Source organism: Coturnix japonica, chromosome 9 (assembly GCF_001577835.2).
Source record: "Coturnix japonica isolate 7356 chromosome 9, Coturnix japonica 2.1, whole genome shotgun sequence".
Lineage (NCBI taxonomy): Eukaryota > Metazoa > Chordata > Aves > Galliformes > Phasianidae > Coturnix > Coturnix japonica.
In genome coordinates, this window is record NC_029524.1 from 10797556 (window position 1) to 10817275 (window position 19720).

The following is a 19720-nucleotide window of genomic DNA, read 5'->3' on the forward strand; positions in this document are numbered from 1 at the left end:
CTTTGACTCAGAAATCAGAAGCTATAATTTCCTCCCCTCCCACCCCCCAAAAAAAAAGTCTAAAGGAAGTCAGGAATAATTTGGAGTATTCATCAGTTTGGTTACAAGCTACTCTCAGTAAAGTATTTCATTACAAAGCAATGGTACAAGTGAACATTTAAAAAACAAAAGTTTTCAAAAAGGCTTTTCCCCCTGGAACTGAAAATACAGTCACAGGCTCCTTGAGATTTCTATTATATGCTAAAATATTTATTATAAAAAATAGTTATGGAGGTATTGGTTTTATTTAAATCACAACCTATAAAGACTCAATTCTACACACACACACCCCCAGAACACTCCCAGAAAAGTTTGCTCTCATCCTTTCAGTTGTGACTGTTCACCTAAGTTTAAGTCTCCAGCAGCCTGCTGTCATCTCCCTTTTACTTCGCCTGGTTTACCTCATGAGCACACGTTGAGGTAACGAAGTGAAAAATGGACATCCACACTTACAGCTCAGAAACAAGGAGCTTCATGAATTATACTGTAGACAATCAACTTAACAAACGTGCAGACGGACGAAACGAAAGCTAAAGCAAATGTCCAGAGGAAAATGTGCAACTCTGCCCACAATAAACCCAAAATGAACTTCATTTGCATGAGGACCTCCTCCTTGGCAGAAGATGCTACACTAACAAGCGTAGCTTTCTTTCCAGCACATACTACAACCTACACTTGCTCACCAAAAAAGCCAAGACCTCGCTTCGTACAGTAGGTCATCTGCATCATGGGCAGCAACAGTAGCAAACCAAAGGAAAAATCTTAAGTGGAACAAGAAAGTATGTAACCTGCACACATATATACATCTTCTGTGTCTCCACGTGCTGGGTTAAGCTTCTCTCACATATACACATTTAAATCCAAGAGGAACCTTCAGTATAATAGAATCAGTGAGGTATCTAGAAAAGCCCTCTATTTCCCTTCAGGTGGCTGGGGGTCACAACATACAATCTCTTGTCTGAAGAACTAGGCCAAAGCGCACGGAAAGATAAGCATAAACATCACACACGAGAAAGGAAAAAAATATTGTTGCTGTACCACCTTTTCTATACACTACAGATCAACAGCCTATTTTATTGCCGCAATTCCAGTCATACTGCAACAGTATTACTTCTGCTGAAATACATGGCCAAATGCATGGCGATTTCATGACAAAGTCAAAGAGGAAAAGCAACTGGAGTGTTGCACAAATAGCTTTTCGCAATGCAGAAAAAATAAGCTCTAATGTGCCATGGGCATAGAAGAATCAAAAAGTGGAAGACACAGTCTACACATCTACAAAGGATTCGGTCGGTAAGATATGAAAGAAGAAAAAGCTTAAGTAACTTCAGGCAATTACATCCACATTGTAGATGAAGACCACGTAACATCTGAGTCTTTCAGCCATGTCTTTACAGCTCTAGGCAAACAAATCAGTTACACGACAAAATTGCCTTGATCTTTACATAAATTGCAACTTTTGACCATCTCATATCTTGTCACAAAAGCTTAAAAATACAATTCTTAAACTTGTTTGTTGACTGAATCTCAGAATTTCACTGCAATTGTTTTAAGCAAGTGAAACTATTATTTGCGCTCCAAGGCATCTTAAACATGCAGCTGTGAACATAAAGCTTCCAGAGATCTAAATAAAACTATATAAACACCCATACTCAAAATATTTCAAACCTACTTTTGAACTCTCCCATCTCCCCATGTATCTATTACTCTGATTGCAACTGAAAGTTAGAAAGAATTGATGTTTACTCTGAAGTGACACTAATGAAATGACTTCTCATGCTCACAAAGAGGCCACATAAAAAATGAATTGCCTTTATTTCAAATTTCTTTTGAATGTTTTCCTGACAATAACACATCTTCACTCATGGCTCCCACGAGTCCAATAAAAATACCAACATCATTATGATCTTCAGTTAGTAAGCAAAAGTAATTTTGTTATTACCATAAAATAAGAAAGCTGTTACTTCCAAGACTCCTTGAGATAATCAAGAGTTATGTAGTATCAAAAAAAAAAAAACAAACGCTGCAATCCCTTCAGGACCTGAATATTCCTGTTGAGCATTTACCCCCGATTCTTGAGTGATTGCACATATTTGTACCTGTTTCATCAGTCCACGTGTTACACCCATGTTCTCATACAATATAGGGAAAGAATCAACAACCTTGTAAGATAAGATGACCTGGACTTTTTTCAATACCATGAAGAAGTACAGGTCTAATTTGGCAAACACATCACTTGGTCAGAATACCAAATCAAAGGGAAAAAGACTATACTAACCTTCATACTGCTTTAAATAGAATATGCCCCCTTGGGATCACTGTGGACACCTGTCAGTCTGGTGGAATTCTAGTTTAGGTACCTGTTCTCCCCAAGCACACCTTGAACTTGCACACCTCCAGGATACTTAGTGTAATACCATAAAAAAAAAGATACTTTTTAGTATTCTATTTAATTAAATCCAATTAACTTATTTTAATCGCTTTTCCTCATAATCTTAGCACATATAGATATTGAGATGATACATAGAACTCCAAAATTAGTTTATGTAAGGAAGCTATGACACTGGTTTAAGATTACCTCATATACTGTAACTCTATCCTTTACTCAAGGAGCAGTAATTCTGTAAGCAATTTCTATAAGGTTAAATGAAATCTGAACACTAGTTTCATAAGTTGCAATGTCTGGTGCTAACTGCATCCATGAAGCTCTTTGGCTTTGCTACTGTTACTCCCCAGAATGCAAAATGACTATTGAAACAAATTGAGGAAGCAGTCAAGAAGTGCACTGCTTGTTTCTGCGTGCTCTTTATTGCCAGAAAAATCACCTGCACAGAACTTTTAGGCAAGGGGATTTACTTACTGAAAACACCATGACCTGAAGATTCCTCCTGTAAAAGTTAACTTCAGCAGCTATTTCTATCTCAGAAGCACCTTTTTGACAGCTTGGCATGTAAACACATTTGCAGGAGTTATACTGCAGCCACCATGACCACTTTCAGTTTAGAATACTGATGTGCATCTGCCCTTCTTAAGGAACTTCACAAACTCATGCACAAAACCAGAGAGAACATATTTGTAACGAGGTAGGACTGAGAACAGATCCTTTTGCAAACTTCAAATTTGGTCCAGTAATAAGGAGGAAAATACAGCAGACAGAAACACTATGGCCTTTTTCTTCCTGTCAGATGGAAATCTATTTGATCTCCTTGGTTAAAGTCACTGCTGAAAGGGAATTTCATTATATCGGTAACATCTTTGTGAGAAAAAACAAAAGAGTGACTTTCTCCTGAATAGACTGTACTCTGGTTGGAACACAACTTAAATAGGAAATCCTTGAAGTCAAGAAGTACTATGCCACTTCAAACATATCAAACCTGTTCAGAAACTGCCTGTGGTGGAAGCAAGCTTGGCTGGAAGGTTGGCCCTCACCCAACCAACCTGCTCACATCCTACTAGGAAGGATGAGGGAAAGAATCACAGGGGCAAGAAAAATAATACACAAAGGTTGAGATGAAGGAACTGAAATAAGTGTTGGGGAAAACAAATACAAATGAATGACACAAAGATAATCACTCACTGGCTCCCAGAGCAGGGCAATGGGACTGATGCCCAAACACTCAACAGCTACAATAGAAGAACTCCTCAGTTTTACTGTAAAGCAAGACATTAAAAAGTATGGAAAATCCCCTTGACACCTTTGGGTGTCAGCTGGGTCCCCTGCAACCACTTGCCCACTCCCTGCCTACTTACAGGAGCAGCAGATACAATAGAGAAGGCCTTGATGCTGCAAACACTGCTCAGCTAAAACACTTGTTTTGCAGGGGGTAGGACATGGTGTAGAATGAGAGAACATTTTCTCAGGGATTATTGTAGAATGAATAATGCACTAAAGATCCCTCAGCTATTGAAGGACTACTCAGAATCTGATTCATTTAATCCACCTTTTTGATAGAATTCCTTTTGGAGCAGCAGTTGTCAATTGTGGAGTGTCTTTCATGTTGTTCATGTAATGAAGCTAAGGCAAGCAGCACTGCTGTTGAGTGACTCAACATATGAATCAAGCATCTGTGCCTCCACTGGAAAAATGAGGGCAAAAGGGTTAATAAAAAAAAGTGAAAAATCAGGGAGAGGAAATACAACTGTATGTATTTTTTGTCCAGTGATGCCTCACACTACTCCAAATTCATTTCAATAGCTGTTCATGCTTCCCCAACTCAACATTCAGAAAAGACAGCAATTTGCCATGTTTCTGCTCTACTGTTTTGATGTAGCACAAGAGTAGGTTCTAAGAGCCACTCATAGCTAGTGCAGATGAGACGCTTGCACAATACTAACAATGACTTGAGTGTGTTTTGTTTTGTTTTTCAATTTTATTTCCCTCCACTGCAGAGATGGAGAAAGCAAACAAATCACTTCTCCAGTTCCACTACCTAAAAATTGTGAGAACAGACCATAACTCAATTATAGAATAGCTTTCTGAGAGCAGGAAAGAACGTGGGCACCAACAGTACCCTAGTGATGCTCAATTATCTGCCACATTTAACTGCACCCTAAACTACTTACAGCTGTACTATCTTTTTTTCCTCAGCTTCTCCCAAAACCACCAGATCTGCCCTAGCACAACTGCTATTCAGCCAGTTCCTTCCCAGTTCCACCACATGGCTTTACTCGGCACTTACTGCAGAACTTGGCACAACTCCTTGCTGAGCTTCATGAATTGCCTCCTAACCCCATTCCCCAAGTCACTGAGATCTGACTATACCAAGGTCCTGCAATTTCTTCTCTAAGTCATGTCAACTAGAAGGGGGGTGTCATGTCATTTTGCTTGAGGCGCGTTGCATCATTTCAGCAACTAGTGGTTTGACTTGTACCCTGTTCACAAATAAAACCTCAAATAATGATTCCATACTAAATCCTGCCCATCAGCCCTGCATAACCATGTTTCTAAGCCACAGTACTTCAAGAAGAACCCATTTCCTGCCCTTGTAAAACTTCAGCAGCTACTGGTAAGCATACTGCACAGCTTTTCAAAAGTGAGTTTTCCTTCTTGAGAGAAACTTTATCTTTGGATTTACTGCAAAGTCAGTATCCATTGCAAATGTAGGTCTTTGTCCCCTTCCTTTAGGACACCTACAATACCATACTTCAACTAAAAAGACAAACAAGTTATTAAATAACCAAGTGGAAGAAAGCTATTTGATCAGAAAAGCTGTGCTGAAAGAATAGTAACTCTTAGTATAAAACTTTTTAAATCTGTTATAAAACCACAATCAGACAAAAAGCCATTTCTCCCATTTTTCTCACATTGTTCCAAGTCAATACAAGGTAAAACTGAACTAAACAGAAAAAAAAAAATTGCTACTCTTTGCATTTTGCTTTTGATTCAAAATTAGCTCTTCTTCCTTGCCCATTGGTATATCTGGGCTGATAAGTTTTGCTAAGAATCACTTGATAAAAGTCATTCGGTTTTGTGAAGTCGTTTTTGATTGGTTGGTGCAGGAAGAAAGATTATATGTGTGCACACATGTTTAAATAAAGTGATACCTTCTGCAGTGCAACACAGATCCTCTGAATTAGAAAGGCACAAAGAACTTTGAATGCAGGATAATAAAACATCCTGTGTTGGCAAGGGCTCAACAAGGATCATCGAGTCCAGCTCTTGACTCCACAAATGGCAATCCAAGAATTAAAGAATATATTAACAGCATTTTTCAAATGCAGCTTGAATATCAACAGGCTCCGGGCCATGACCACTCCTCCTGGTGGGGAATAAAATAATGCAAAGTATCATCAAGATTTTAGAGTTTGGGGACCAGCAAACCTGTATCCTGTAATCTCATACCATAGTTCTACACTTTTCCCCACCTTTCAGAAGCATCTCCTCATATTTCAAACCTGTGATTCTTAGCAGGCAGGCTTAGAAAGCCATGCCAAGTTCCCTAAAATGCAGATATTCACATTTTCCTGCTTGTTCTCTTGAGGAAAAAAACATATAAGAACAGTAGAGGGCAGCATTTCTCCACTCACAAGGGCTTCTTCATCTGATGCCAGTAGCAATTAAAGATAAGGATGTAAAACACGAGACAACCTTACAGTAAACCATCTCATTTTCTAAAGTCTCCATTTTACAGCAGTACACTATCACAGCCTATGCTATACAAGCATCAGAACTGGGGTTCTGATAATGGGGTCTATTAGCCACCCCCCACCATTCAATCCTTCAAAATTACTCAAAGTAAGACAGACCTTCCGGCTGAGTTTCTCAACATGAACTCCTAATAAACAACCAAATATGATCTTCAAAATCACCCAACTCCATCATAATGAGTTGGTATTATCTACATTATTATTTTAAAAAGGCTTTCATTGAAATAAATAGATTTACCAACAGGAATCTTTTGATTTGCAGCTTCAATTTATTTTAATTTAACTCACATTGTTCCTGTTCTAACATCCTGTTTGACAAGTCATTGCTATCTTTGTATTTTGGAAGTATATTCCCTTTGTAGTTGAGATGAGCTCTTCCACTTTTCCCCCCACAATTCAGAGTGGTGATTACAAAGCACTGTGTAAAACAGCACTTATCCATCTCCTAAGTTGTATGGATGGTCTCTAAAAAGTATTTCACAACCAATTAAAATTAAAATCAGGAAAAGAGTTAAAAGACCTTGCTACTTCTAGCTCAACCTCACACTTTCCTGCATTCCCTTGAATTTCAATTACTTTCATAACATCAGCTGTGTACATGTGACATCGTTAACAACCCAGTAGGAGGGGAGAAAGGGAAATTGATGCCTATCAGATAAGATATCACAATTATTTCAAGGAAATTTTCTACAGGAGACTTAAGATGCATTTACTATTAATGAGTCACTGAATTTGCCACTCCTCCTCATCTGAATTGTTCTAAAGTACAGAGTCCCATTTCAACAAAGAACAGTGCGGTGGCTGAAGCACTCACAGGCTGTCTGCCTGCACTGAAGGAAGACGAAAGCAGCAGGTTAAAAATAATAAAAGGCTTTATGTAATACAACAGTGCTACACATAAGAAAAAGAGTCCAGTATTGTAATATTCAGGAGATTTCAGAATAACTACAGAAAGAAGAAACCAATTGTGTCCAAGAGGAAAGCTCCTGAGCTACCCTGCTTGCACAGCCCTCACAACACACAAGTAAAGCACTCCTCAGGAGTGTCAACTGTGACAAAGCAATAAAGGCACCACAAACAGGTGGTAGCTGCTGTTTTTTCTAGTATGAAAGATATGCCACACTGGTAAGTACAAATTCACTGCAGACCATTCCATTGCAACAGCACAATTGAGAGAAGCCTAAACCATGAGTGGCACATTCAGCCTTGCGCAGATGAAGAAAGGACAAAAAGTGTTCACAGCATTCATTACAAGGTATGTAGGCACAAGCAAACCCACTGTTAGAGAACGTACAAAGGATGTAAGGAAATCTCTCATCCAGGCAGCATGGGTTTGTAGCTAAAATGCCCTATGGACTGTTCATGCTCCATTGGGCATTCAGATGGGTTCAGAGAATGCTGATGACTTCTGCCCACATTGACCTTTAAGACAGTAGCCCTCAGTCACACTTTCATTAAGTATTAGCATTTCATTAAAGCATATCCTTCCCTCCTCCAAGCCCAAGATGCAGCAGTGACTGGTGAACAAAATCACCACTCATTGAACTATGTTAATATTGAGTAATATTCACTGACAGCGTATCATGCTATGATTAAGAAACAAATAAATAAATAAGTGAAAAGAAAAGCAATCCTCACATTAAAAAGCCCCGCTGAAACCTACTGCATCACATTTGCAAATCAAGTGCTATGCCCACCTGTAAAAAAGAACCAACGGTGGCATACAAGAAAAATCAGCCAGTGAGTTCAGCTCACCTTCAATCACACTTGAACAAAGAGAAAACCCTACTTGGATGTCGTTTTAGAGAGGATTTTTTGAGCAAGGGGTTGGGCTGTACTTTTTTGTGGGTTTATTTTTTGAAGAAACCTAAATACCCTGCCTGCTGAAGGAATCGTGCTGGAGACCATATGCCCAACTATGAGCAACCCTATATTTATTCACCCACTCTTTTCTCCCAGTTTTCGTTACAACAGGAAACTGTGCCAGAGCTGCTCACTCTGAGGGTCCAGATTCACGAGCAGCACCAAAAAGACCAAACATTTCAGTTCTCCTGAAGAGAGAATAGTTGCTCTCCTCCCTTCTCCTTCCAGAAAGGTTGATCTGTTAAACCCTATCATTTTACCTGCCTTTTCAGCTGCAGCTGAGCCAATTTAACTGTTCCATACACTACAATTCTCTATTCCAGCAGATACTTTTTCATAGCTCCAAGTGTTGAGCAGGCTTCTCCACGAGCTGCTTTAACTCACTAACCAACAGAAAAGCACACTGCACTCTACTGGGCTTCCAGCACATGAGCGAGAGGCTGGAAGCATTCTCTCTTGCAGCAATCTGATACATCAGGCCGCTGTCACACCTGAAGCTACAGACAGAACTCTTCTCCCACAGTAAGGACAGACAGCAGAGTAAAATTAGGAATAAACACTTCACTTTATTACTCCCATTAATCCTACCTGAAACAAATAAATAAATAGAATCACTCAAGTTGAAATCAGCAGCTCCTCCGACATAAAGTGTTCCAGAAGGGAGTTTGGAAAATGCTTGGAAGGATTATTTTATATAGGACAAATTTTTCCCCCCTTTATTGCTGCATTCAGCATCTTTTCCAATCCAAATATATTCCACACCATGATCTCAGACAGTATTGAAAATACTGGCATTTTATAGCCATTGTTGCTAATCTGACACATCTAGAACTCATGCAGTAACCAGACGTAACTACTTTCCACTACAAACAAGTAAGTACCAACTTGAGGACAAAGACTCAAAATCTTCTGGTAACATTCACCAGGTTCATATAGACACGCCAAGAGTTGGCTCAACTACCCCACGTCTTCAGTCAAACTAGAACAAGTACCAACTTTGCTGATGCACGCCTGCCTGAAAAGCTATGCAACTCTATTAACTTTATCAATGAAATAATCAAGTTAAAGCTTCTAAATGCTTAGGTCATTTACAAAGAATAAGCAAACACGTGTAAACGGATTGTCTCTAGGGATAACCTGCATATAAAGCACAAGTCACAGACTGATACCTTTGTCCTGTATTTTATGTGCATTGTGGGGAGATGGACAAGTCCATATAGAAGAGAGCCATCCAAGTTTACTAAAATACAGAGCAACTGCCACCCTCACAGGTTTTCTGGGCCAGGGCATTAGTGGCTGGAAGTATATCACATCAACAGAAAGATGATAATTTAAGAAAAACCCTTTAAGGAGAAGTTACACAGATAAAGCTTACTGTATCTTTGTAACTGATATACAGTTAGATATTTTCCTAATATTTGCTTTCGCTTATATTCTTATGCTTTCTTAAGAGTGCTTTTCAGATTTTATGCTTCAGGTTGCTCTATCATTTCCATTGCTGTCACTCTGTGTCATCTTCAACTTCTTCCTCACTCCTGTTGTCTTCAGTCATCTCATCATCTTCAAATCTATTCATCCACAGAACTCACACAAGTCTCCTCTCAGTTCTGTCCATGGAATCTGAAATACTGTATTTTTATTTATTTATTTAAGATCTTTAGCTCCAACTTTTGGATTTAACCACTCTCTCACTGGTTCATATCACCCTGAACTACTTTATTTGCTATTAAGAGTCAGAAACACAAAGCCAAAGTCCAATCTGGGCAATAAAAATTCAAGTAGTCTTTACAAACACAACAAATACCTGCAGTGGGGATGTCATTTCTCCCAGCATGACTACAAGTTCAGTATTCTCTCCTTATATTCCTCATCTTTTTTGTCAGATACCCTTTAAGTCCACCTACAGTACACATTCTTCACTCCTAACAGCACACCTCATCTCCTATTCTGAATGCCAATGAGCCAATCCTTTAGTCTGCAGGCAGCCATCCCTCGTTCTGACACCTACCAGCCATCCCAGCAGGCAGCTGTTTCTTTGGCATTGCTTTATACTGCAAGCTTACATACAGTAGCAGTTTCATACCATCTGCCAACACTGCCAACATTACTGTGATGCACAGGTTTTTTTTCCTTTCACTTCCCAAAGTTTTTATGATGACTGATTCTGCACCCATTTCTTCAACATGATAACCAGATGGCAGATCAAAGCCAAGTGGTATCTTATTTGCACTACTCGATTGTCTCAGCAGACAACCATGTTCTATAGGCAACCCAATACATTTGGAAATCTATTTGTTCTTTAGTGAAGACAGGAAACGGTGGCAAAACGAAGTTACGGATGCCAACTTTGAAGGGCTGTTGTGGACTATTTAATGCTCACAGTATTTAAGCTTTTGATGTATTTCTTTCTCACACATCTATGTTTCTATAATTTTAAATTCATGGAGTTCTAGGATTCATTCCTCCATTTTAAGAATGCATCCTCCTTTGGGTCCAGACAGTAATTTCTGCATCAGCTTTATACACAAAAAGCCTAAACAGGAATTGTTTCCATTTACACAGCCTTGCCTCCATTGGTTCATATTTCTTTCCATCATTACTGTGTCTACTCACAGTACTTCCAAACTCACAATGCAGCCTCTGTTTATCTCTTCTAATAGACTTTGTTATAGGATATCTGAAATACTGTGACAAGTCCTGTGGAAAGCCACCAAGATGGTGAAAAAGCTGGAGCACAATGAGGAAAGGTTCAGGGAACCTGGAGAAACAAAAGCTTCACGCAAAGTTAGCAGCAACCTTCTTACGCCTAAGAGTAGTTTATGAAGAAAACCAACATTGATTCTTTGTAGTGCACTTCAGGAAGACAGATAATGTTCAAACAGACAGGGTGAAGGCAAATGAGGGAGCTACCAAAGGCATTAAAAGAAAAAAAGGGCCTGTATTTATGAAAAAGAATTAATCCTCTGACCACGTTGCCAGAAAAGGTACCAAACCTCAGTTGCTAGATGCTTACAAGCCCCAACCAGCTAAAGCCTTAAGTGACCCATTTTGAGTTTGATGGTTGGGTGAGGTCACTTCCACAGGAGAGGTCCTGTACCTGTAGGCAGCAGGTGAGGAGAAACAGGAGCTGTGCTCCGTGTCTGGGCTCCACAGAGCCTCCTGCCTTGCACAGCCACATCACTGCTGGCCAGGGTGACCAGCATTTTCAGTGACTCCTGATTTAATAACCTGGGGAAGGAAGCAAAATAAAAAGCAAAAAATAGAAACCTTCATCTTTCTCTTCATTACTAAGAAACACATCATACATGCTCACCCCCTTCTGAAGATAGCACATGTTGGCTACTGTCAGTAACAAGGTGCTGGACTGGATGGACACTTCTTGAGGTTTTGAAACAAAAACTGTACACAGCAACCATTTCTTTGCACTACTGCCTTACGAGGAATATTATTTGAAGAAATGTTAGATCAGATGTTTACATGTAATGATTTTACTGAACATGTACTACTAAACAAGCGAGTTAACAAAGACTGCTCAAAAACTGCTCTTCTGGAAAAAAACAAAATACACAGATATGAAAAATCATTAAGTGTCATGTACTCATTTAAAACTGTTACTTAAATAAAGTCATTACTGTAAGCGCAGCCCACGTGCCTGCTCTTAATAGTATCCATGGTTGCAGTGATGCAAATTTGCCTACCTACATCAAACCAAATGTGCCCACATAAGGAGAGAAAAAAGCCCTGTATTAATCAGTGTTCTTTGCACTGGATGAGTGCGAAGAAAAGCAGTAGCTTAAGGACTTATTTGCCCATCACAAACAGACCTTCATTTTTAATTAAATACAGCACAATGATCAAATTAGGAGAGATCTCTCAAATTCATTAGAAAATTCATATCCCTGACCAAATTCTCTACTTTGCTGCACTGAAATAAAAAGTAACAATGAATCATCTCAAATACTTTTTCATGTGGTAAGGAGGAAAGTGAAGTATTTAACAGTACTTCTAATCGTATCATACATTTCTTTAATGCCGATTTCAGATGTCATATGCATTAATTTACAGAGAAGTACGCACAGTTTTACGCACAACATTAAGGAATTTGTTTTTCATTAGATTACAACTTTCCAGTCATCAGATGCACCGATGTTCACAGAGAAGCACAGTACTTCATAAGCTTCACTTTAAATAAACATCTTCACACAAAGATGCCAGGCAGTACAGTAACATTTAGCTAATTGTTAAACATGTTAAACAGCCAGGAAGCATTAAGAGGTGGTAGGTAACTCCAGGTGGAGGTGCAGTATCAGCCTAAGCCAATCTAAAGACTTCTGTTGGAGAGAGGATGATCTCTTCCTCTTCCGTGCAGCATCACTGCGAACAGCCGGACTTATGCAAGTATTAGCTCTCATAGGGCAGTGCTGGCTGAAACAATCCTTCCTTGCTAGAATCAATTTTCAAGTGTCCTTAACTTTCTGTATGAATCATTTTTCTGTTCACTAGGATCATTATCTGATCCTAATCTCACTGTACCTAAAGGAGGAAAGCAGCAACACTAAGAATGACTGTAATCAAACTTGTGATTTTAAAGGGTAGGTTTCACTTCCAAGAAACCAACAGCTTGGACACCAGAAAGACTTCTTGCTAGCGACAGATGAGGGAACCTCACCCATTCCAATCAGCCTGTGCTTTCCTCCATCAAACAGACTCATAAACACCTTTACCTTGCATCTCATAAAAAGTATCCCCAAATCCCTGCAACATTCTTTAAGTTGTTTAGTTTCATTATGTTCCTTGAGAACGTGCTTCTGGACAAGCTGCAATGTCACAAATTACCTAAGAATAACACCAGAAGCCAGACTGGATTGTTAGAAGTTTAAACTTGCAATTATTCAAATATCCAGGGAAAGTGGAACAACACAGGAGAACAGTCTGCCAATAACAAGAACAATAAAAATCTTCAAAAAGACAACAAAACAAGAAGTCTCACCCCTTTCACATTTCACAAGCACACATTAACACACGAGCTGTTTATGCATCAGATTTTACCTTTACCAGTTACATGGATTGCATTAACACAATCACAAAACTTCTTTCTAGCACAGAAGTAACAGCACTAAGCTATTTGGGTGCCTCCATCTCAAAGCAGCAAGATGTCCAGATTACAGAACATATGGAAATATATCCATCCCTAGCAGGACTTGCTAAATTCAGCATCTTTTCTTTTAAAGATGTCCTGATAATGGTTATGTAAAACATCACTTAGAATTCCACACTACAGAACAAAAAGCCATCTATTATATTAGCACATTCAAAGAGCCAGTTCTATAGGAAAGAATCTTACTGCAAAATGACAAAAACAAATTCATCATTCTACTTCACATGAGTTTTTCAACCTGCATAATCAGCTCTGACAAGAATTATGTTCTGTGACTGTTCTTAGCAACAACTACAGAATGTATATTCACAATCGATGCATTTAAAGTTAAAAACAACAACACTAGAATATCATCAAGATGTTCTCAGCACAGGGAGACAAAATTGAAAGACAGGTTCAAGAACTTTTAAGATCAGAAATATTAATCAAAAGCTTTATGATCTTACCTTGGTCGTCACAATGCATAAACAATCCATTGTTTCAGCATAGCAGGTATTTTTCCAAACATTTACGAGGCTTATTTTCAGTCCCAGCTAAAGATCATCTCAAATGAGAAGCACTCTTATTCAATTGTCAAAACAGTAGATTGTGAGCCAGGTTCCCCTTTGAATTCATTCAGAGGTAGAAATAACGTGAAGAAAAAGAGAGAGCAAGCTAAAATACATAGGCTGGAAGTTTCGTGAGAGATTCTTAACCTATTTTGACTATCTGTGTCTGAAAAACTCAGATTTATCCTTGAAAATATCTTACAAAAGATGTCAAATCTCATTCCATACCAGTTAAGTGCCTCCTCATAGTCTGTTTCACTTACTCCTCTTTCAGGATTACCTAACACATGCGAGTCATAGGGATTCATTTGATGAAATGCACTAAGAAATTATTTTACAGCAAAAAAATCTCAGTTCAGCTTCTCTTAGCTGGTTCCAATTTCTAAAATTAAGCTTTTGTTCAAAAATCATTAAGGTTGCAAGGAAGCATTTTTCCTCTAACATCATTTCAGCATTTGCAAGCTGCAAAACAACTGATTTCTTAAGCTGTAATGAATGGAATATTCCACGTAGAACAGGGAGAGAAGAAAGTGGCAAGGAAAGAGTAATGCATATTGCAAGAGAAATGCTATTTTGAGCCTCAAATTAACCTAGAATTTCATTTCCTTTTGTAATGCTGTAATGCAATGACAAGGCAAAGTTTGTATGCACAAGCATAGCCTTCTCAGCCTGATTAATACAGCTGGGAAAAGTCAAACATTCGGACACACACAAAAAAACAGCTTGTACTGTGAAACACCAACCTGGCAGTTTCATGCACAAATAAGAACCCTGCTACATTAATCTAGTACACAAAGCATTGGAAGCAACCAGTTAACCTTCAGTTCAGCTATCCTCTCCTATTAGGTCTCTCCCCCCCTCCCTATGCTGCATGTACAGGGAAGCATTTTGAAAAAATATATCAACAGACAACTTTAAACTTAAATCCTCACGTGTATTATTTTGAGTTTAGCCCAAGATGCACAACCAGCCAAATCAATGGTATTTTGTGCTACCAAACAAGTCTAAAACATTCCAGGTATCTACCCAGAGCATTCTCTCAATATCCTTTCACTTTAAAAACAGGTTCCAGAATCAAGTCCAAGCAGCCCCTGGTATGCATTGCATTAGTACAAGACTGTTCTCTCTCCTTTTTCATCCTTGAAAGAGCCATTCTTCACATCACATCATCTGGAACAATAAAGCTTAATTCACTCTGAGCCCTCTGGATGCCCACAAGTGGCTGTGCCAGCACCTACCAGGCACGGTGCTGCACTTGTCCCCACATTTGCCAGCCAGAGCACTGCACCAGGCAGCAGCCCCCCTGCTGCAGTCACCCCCAACCCACTCAAGCCTCAGGTTAATGCTGGCATTGCTCACACTGTGACGACATGGTCACAGGTGTGTGCCATGATGAGACCTTGACTTTGAATGAGGTATACACACCCATGTTTTATAGTCAAAAACAGAACTAGTTTTCTTTCAAATGAGTGTCTCAAAGCCTAGCTCTCACGGAAGTGGCAGGGCTGAAGGAGCTCAGGCATTAACAACAGAAGCACCACATGTTGAATAGTATCAAATAGAGGCTGGCAAGCCTCAGCTCACAAGAGCTATGAAGCCAAACAACAGCAACGCTGTTTTCCCCTCAGCAGATATACAAGTAGAAAAATTCCACTGTTTTAGTCCACAGGACTACTCAGCTCTGCCCTATTATACACTGGGGGGAAAGAAAAAAGCCAAAATGAAAGAAGTTAGGAATAACAGTTTCCTAATTTCTTAAGATTAAACATTTCATTTTGCAGACTGTTTGTGCTTTTACAGGACATGGGAGAAAAGGACACTAGAAAATAATTTTTCCGTTTCTAAATTGCTGAAATAAATTCATTAAGCAGGAAAAGCTTGCTCAGACGCACACAAAAAAAATACTCAGCTCAGCTTAAATGGGATGTCAAGTTTTATCTTACAACATCTGGCCATCAAGACCAAGATTGCTGGAATCAAGGCAGAGATTCACGCTGTCTCTGCTGCCTCAGATGTATTTCTGGTATGAACACCAGGTGAAGCTTTCCCACTGCAGAGATAAACATGCATCTTTCAGATTGATTTAAGACTCAACTCGGACAGAAGAATAAACATTCTGAGTTCAGAAAACAGAGAAGCAAAGCAGCAGCCAAGCAGCTGGAACAGCCCTATGTCAGAAGAAGAAACAGTCACATAGCTCAATGCATTAAGGATACTCCTTGTACAAAATATCTAAATCCCTCAAGTCTTCTGAGACGGCTGATGGCTCAGGTGCCTTGAGCAGAGAACTTCATAAAGCACAAAGATACAAAATCAAGAGAAACTGAGCAAATGCCTTTTTAGGTGGCTTGGCATCTAGAAACATCTCTTCATGCCCGGCCCAAGGCATGCAGCCCACGCATGAGTTTCTTGCACAAATTTCAATTCAGGAGCTCCCAGTGGTGCACAAGCTCTGCCTGCCCATCAATCATGCTGTGTATCAAGGGCACAAATCAATTATATTTCTCATCACTCAAATCTTGCTCAGCCATCCTGCTCTAAGATTAAGCTTATACAATCCAATTGTGGCTACGTCTGACTTATTCAGAGACACTTCCTTCTTTTTTCTTTAAATCCTTGTCCACTCTGGGAGCCCCTTAGAACTAACGATCATCACCTCCCCACTCACTGTCATCTTTTCTACCAAGCCCAGTGGCCAATAAACCTTGTCACAAAAGGAACTTAACTGTTCAGACCCACAACAGATTCACAGCAGCTGTGCCAAAGGGAACAAGTCAGAGAGCATTGGTTGAGGTTTCAAATGGATGAAAAAACTATTTATCAGTAAACGGATGTCATCATGGCACAGAATAGAAAGATACCAATCACACATACTGTAATGGCAGAGCAAGACATTTTGTAGCAAATAGCAATGCACATCTTCATAAATCCAATACACAGATGGATAAGCTCTCAAAGAGAGTACATAAACAAGCAGCTCCCAGCCCAAAAACACAGTATCTGCAGGCTTTTCATTGGAAATCCTGCTCAGAAAACAAACACGATTGAAAATATGAGTCAAGCATTCCTGAGGCTTAGCATTTTCAGAAGGAACAAGACCATGGCTACTTGGAGACTAGTTTTAGAACTCCCTGAATGACCAAGCACGTGTTACACCTCAGAGCTCAGAAAGACAGTAAGGCAGTGTTGTTTAAGAAAAACAACTACATAAAAAAAACAGAACTGAACCTGCTGTAGTTAATCAATACATTAACTTGGAAACTTCTTTACATTAATTTGAGTTGTGAGAAGCAACAAAAAGATCCCGAAGTACACCAAAAACCTGAATCAATGTCATGAAATGCATGAACAGCTCTATTTTTAATGCAATTAATAAGACACTTGTATGTAGCCAGTAAGCATTTCCTAGTAAAATCTCTATTATTTCAGTGAAATAATAAATAGCATCACAATCTGTTCACATACTCACATCCACTGAAAAATAAATGTTTGTCAGCTCTATGTCATACCAGTAGCAATCACCAACACCAGCTCTACCCAATTCCATTCACCACTACCTGTACCTTTAACACTGCAAAAAACAAAGCATGACACTCATGTGAGTAAGGAAAGAAGATGGGATTTTCTCATGTTGTATTACCTACCAATTCCTTCAGGCTGTACTTGGCAGTCTATTTTTTCCAACATGAGATTCTCCATCTACCAGATAAGTCACCAGATAATTAAAGGAAAATCCAAGCATATATAAGCCATCCAATGAATAAATCACAAAAATTAAAATAACGCTTTGGAAAAACAGCAATTTTGCAAATAGTTTCATCTTCCAACAAGTGATAAAAGCACACATGGTTATTTAAATGCTAATTTGCTAATTCTTCAAGAAAACCTGTGTAACATTCAGCAGTCACAGGTATAACCAGAGAAGCAGGCTTAGCTGAGCTTTTTGAGAGTACATCAGTTCCCCAACTTCAGCAGATCTGAAGAGATTTCAAAGACTTGGTAAAGATCAAGCAGTAGCATCACTGCAAGCATTATCTCAGCTCGTCTAGCAAAGGAAGTATTAACATTTTAAGATGCTGTAACCTAACCCAGCTACCTTAGAACCCATATGCACAATACTTCTACTACTAGTTAAAAACGAACAAACAATTAAGGGCAAACTTTTAGAAACAGTAGAAACGTACTGCTTGTGTGTATGTGTATGCATCCTGAACTGAATTCCACTCTCTTATTTGTACAAACTGTCTGGATTTTAAGAATTGAAGGAAAATAAGAGCAAGCCAAATGTCATTTCCCTCCCATAAAGTTGGCATGGGGAAAGCAATGAGGCTCCTCAGACCATACACTATACACTCACTACAAGACCTCAGACTGTACACTACTAGATGCCCAATTAAAAAAAGCACGCTATTTCTTCAGAAAAAAAAAGTAGTTGAAAAACATACCAGGTGATACACATGCATATGCAACACAAGCACAAAGCTACAGTCTGACAACAGGTCGCACAACAATCAGACTGCACACCATCAAGGAGTCTGTATAAATACTGAGGGTGTATTTGAAGATGATCACCATGATAAGCCCAGGATTTCTCCAGGAAGCACCTGATTTTGGGAGAGGTAAAACTGTGTTTGTAAAGGCCTGATGAAGATTCTGTAGTCAACAAAGCCTTATGCAATAGAGAAACAGGAGCACAGCGTCCTGCATCTTTAACACCGTACACCAGGTAGGCAGGTAATGCTTCCAGTGATTTCCTCTAAGATTCTGATTAACTATTTGATACACATTTCTAGTACAAATACAAACAGGTACAGACTATCCATTAAATAAATGATTTTCTTCATTCCACTGGAAAATACACCTCAAGTTCCTTTTCCATATAATGTTATCTCATCTTAAAATGTCGCATAGAGCTATCAAAAAAAAGTAGTTGAAAAGTTAAAAGACACCACTGCTTGCTTTGTAGGCACAACTAATTTTCATGCTGTATGAGAAAATTAAGTTAGGTTAATTGCATCTCTTATCAAAATATTTACGTTATCTTTCTTTGTACGGATTTTGAGCATACTCAGCCCAAGCCTGCAGCATGCTTTAATAGCAAAGGCAGCTAACAACATCTAAATGGTATTACTGTGCTTCTGATAACACCAAGGGAAACTATTCCACTTCACTTGGCACTTTTATTAGTACACCCGGAAAACTGCATTCAGCTTGCGGCCCCCCAGCATGACAAGGATGTAGATAACCTGAAGCAAGTTGTGCAGTGGGCCACCAACACAGTGAGGGGCTCGTAGGATACCCCACAGAGAGAGAATGAGGGCACTGCTCCTGCTTTAGCTTTGTGAAAAAGTTTCAGCATGACCTAAAAGAAGTCTTCCAGTACCTACAAGACAACAGGGGCAAGTGCATCTGCATGATGAGAAAATTAAGAGAGAGAAATAAACTAAAATGGATTTCAAGAAGTAAAAGGTTTTCCCCTATCAGGATAGTCTAGCACTGGAACAGATTGCCCAGACAGACTTTATAGTCTCTATGTTTTCATTAACTCTTAGCAATCCAACATTTTCCATTAGTGAGCCTGGATGATTCCACAATTGCAAGATGATTAAAGTTTCATTTCTACCTAGCTTTGGTTGGACACTTTGCTGACTGGTCGGTCATTTCAGCTCTTTTCCTCCCTTATTTCCTCCTCTTCTTTTTTTCCTATTACAAGGGAAAAGAACTTGGCAAGAAGGACTCGGAAGACAGTAAGCCAGATACTCTCTACATGCCTGATTCTATCTGCACATGCCCATATGTTTGAACAGGGAAAACCACAGATCAGCTAACCATTATTCACTAAACACTGAGATCTGTTAGCCTAGCTGTAAAAGTAAATGTTCTGGATCAAGTTCCATCATCTAAGCCAAAATGCTTATTTTCACATGGGATTATTTTTTTCTTCCCCCCCACCCTTTTTTTTTGC

The 19720-nt window shown here is 39.2% G+C and overlaps 1 protein-coding gene across 22 annotated transcripts in view; it reads right to left on the bottom strand.

Annotated features, from left to right (window-relative positions):
* Window positions 1-19720, bottom strand: part of DLG1 (discs large MAGUK scaffold protein 1) — a 123572-nt gene that overhangs the window by 88830 nt on the left and 15022 nt on the right. The window contains exon 1 of one of the 22 annotated variants that reach the window (XM_032446687.1): window positions 13654-14256. The exons of the other annotated variants lie outside the window; for them this stretch is intronic. Coding sequence (XP_032302578.1) covers window positions 13654-13683 — 30 coding nt within the window. The 5' untranslated portion in view covers window positions 13684-14256. Of the gene's footprint in view, window positions 1-13653; window positions 14257-19720 lie in introns of those variants that run through there. 22 annotated transcript variants of the gene reach the window in all.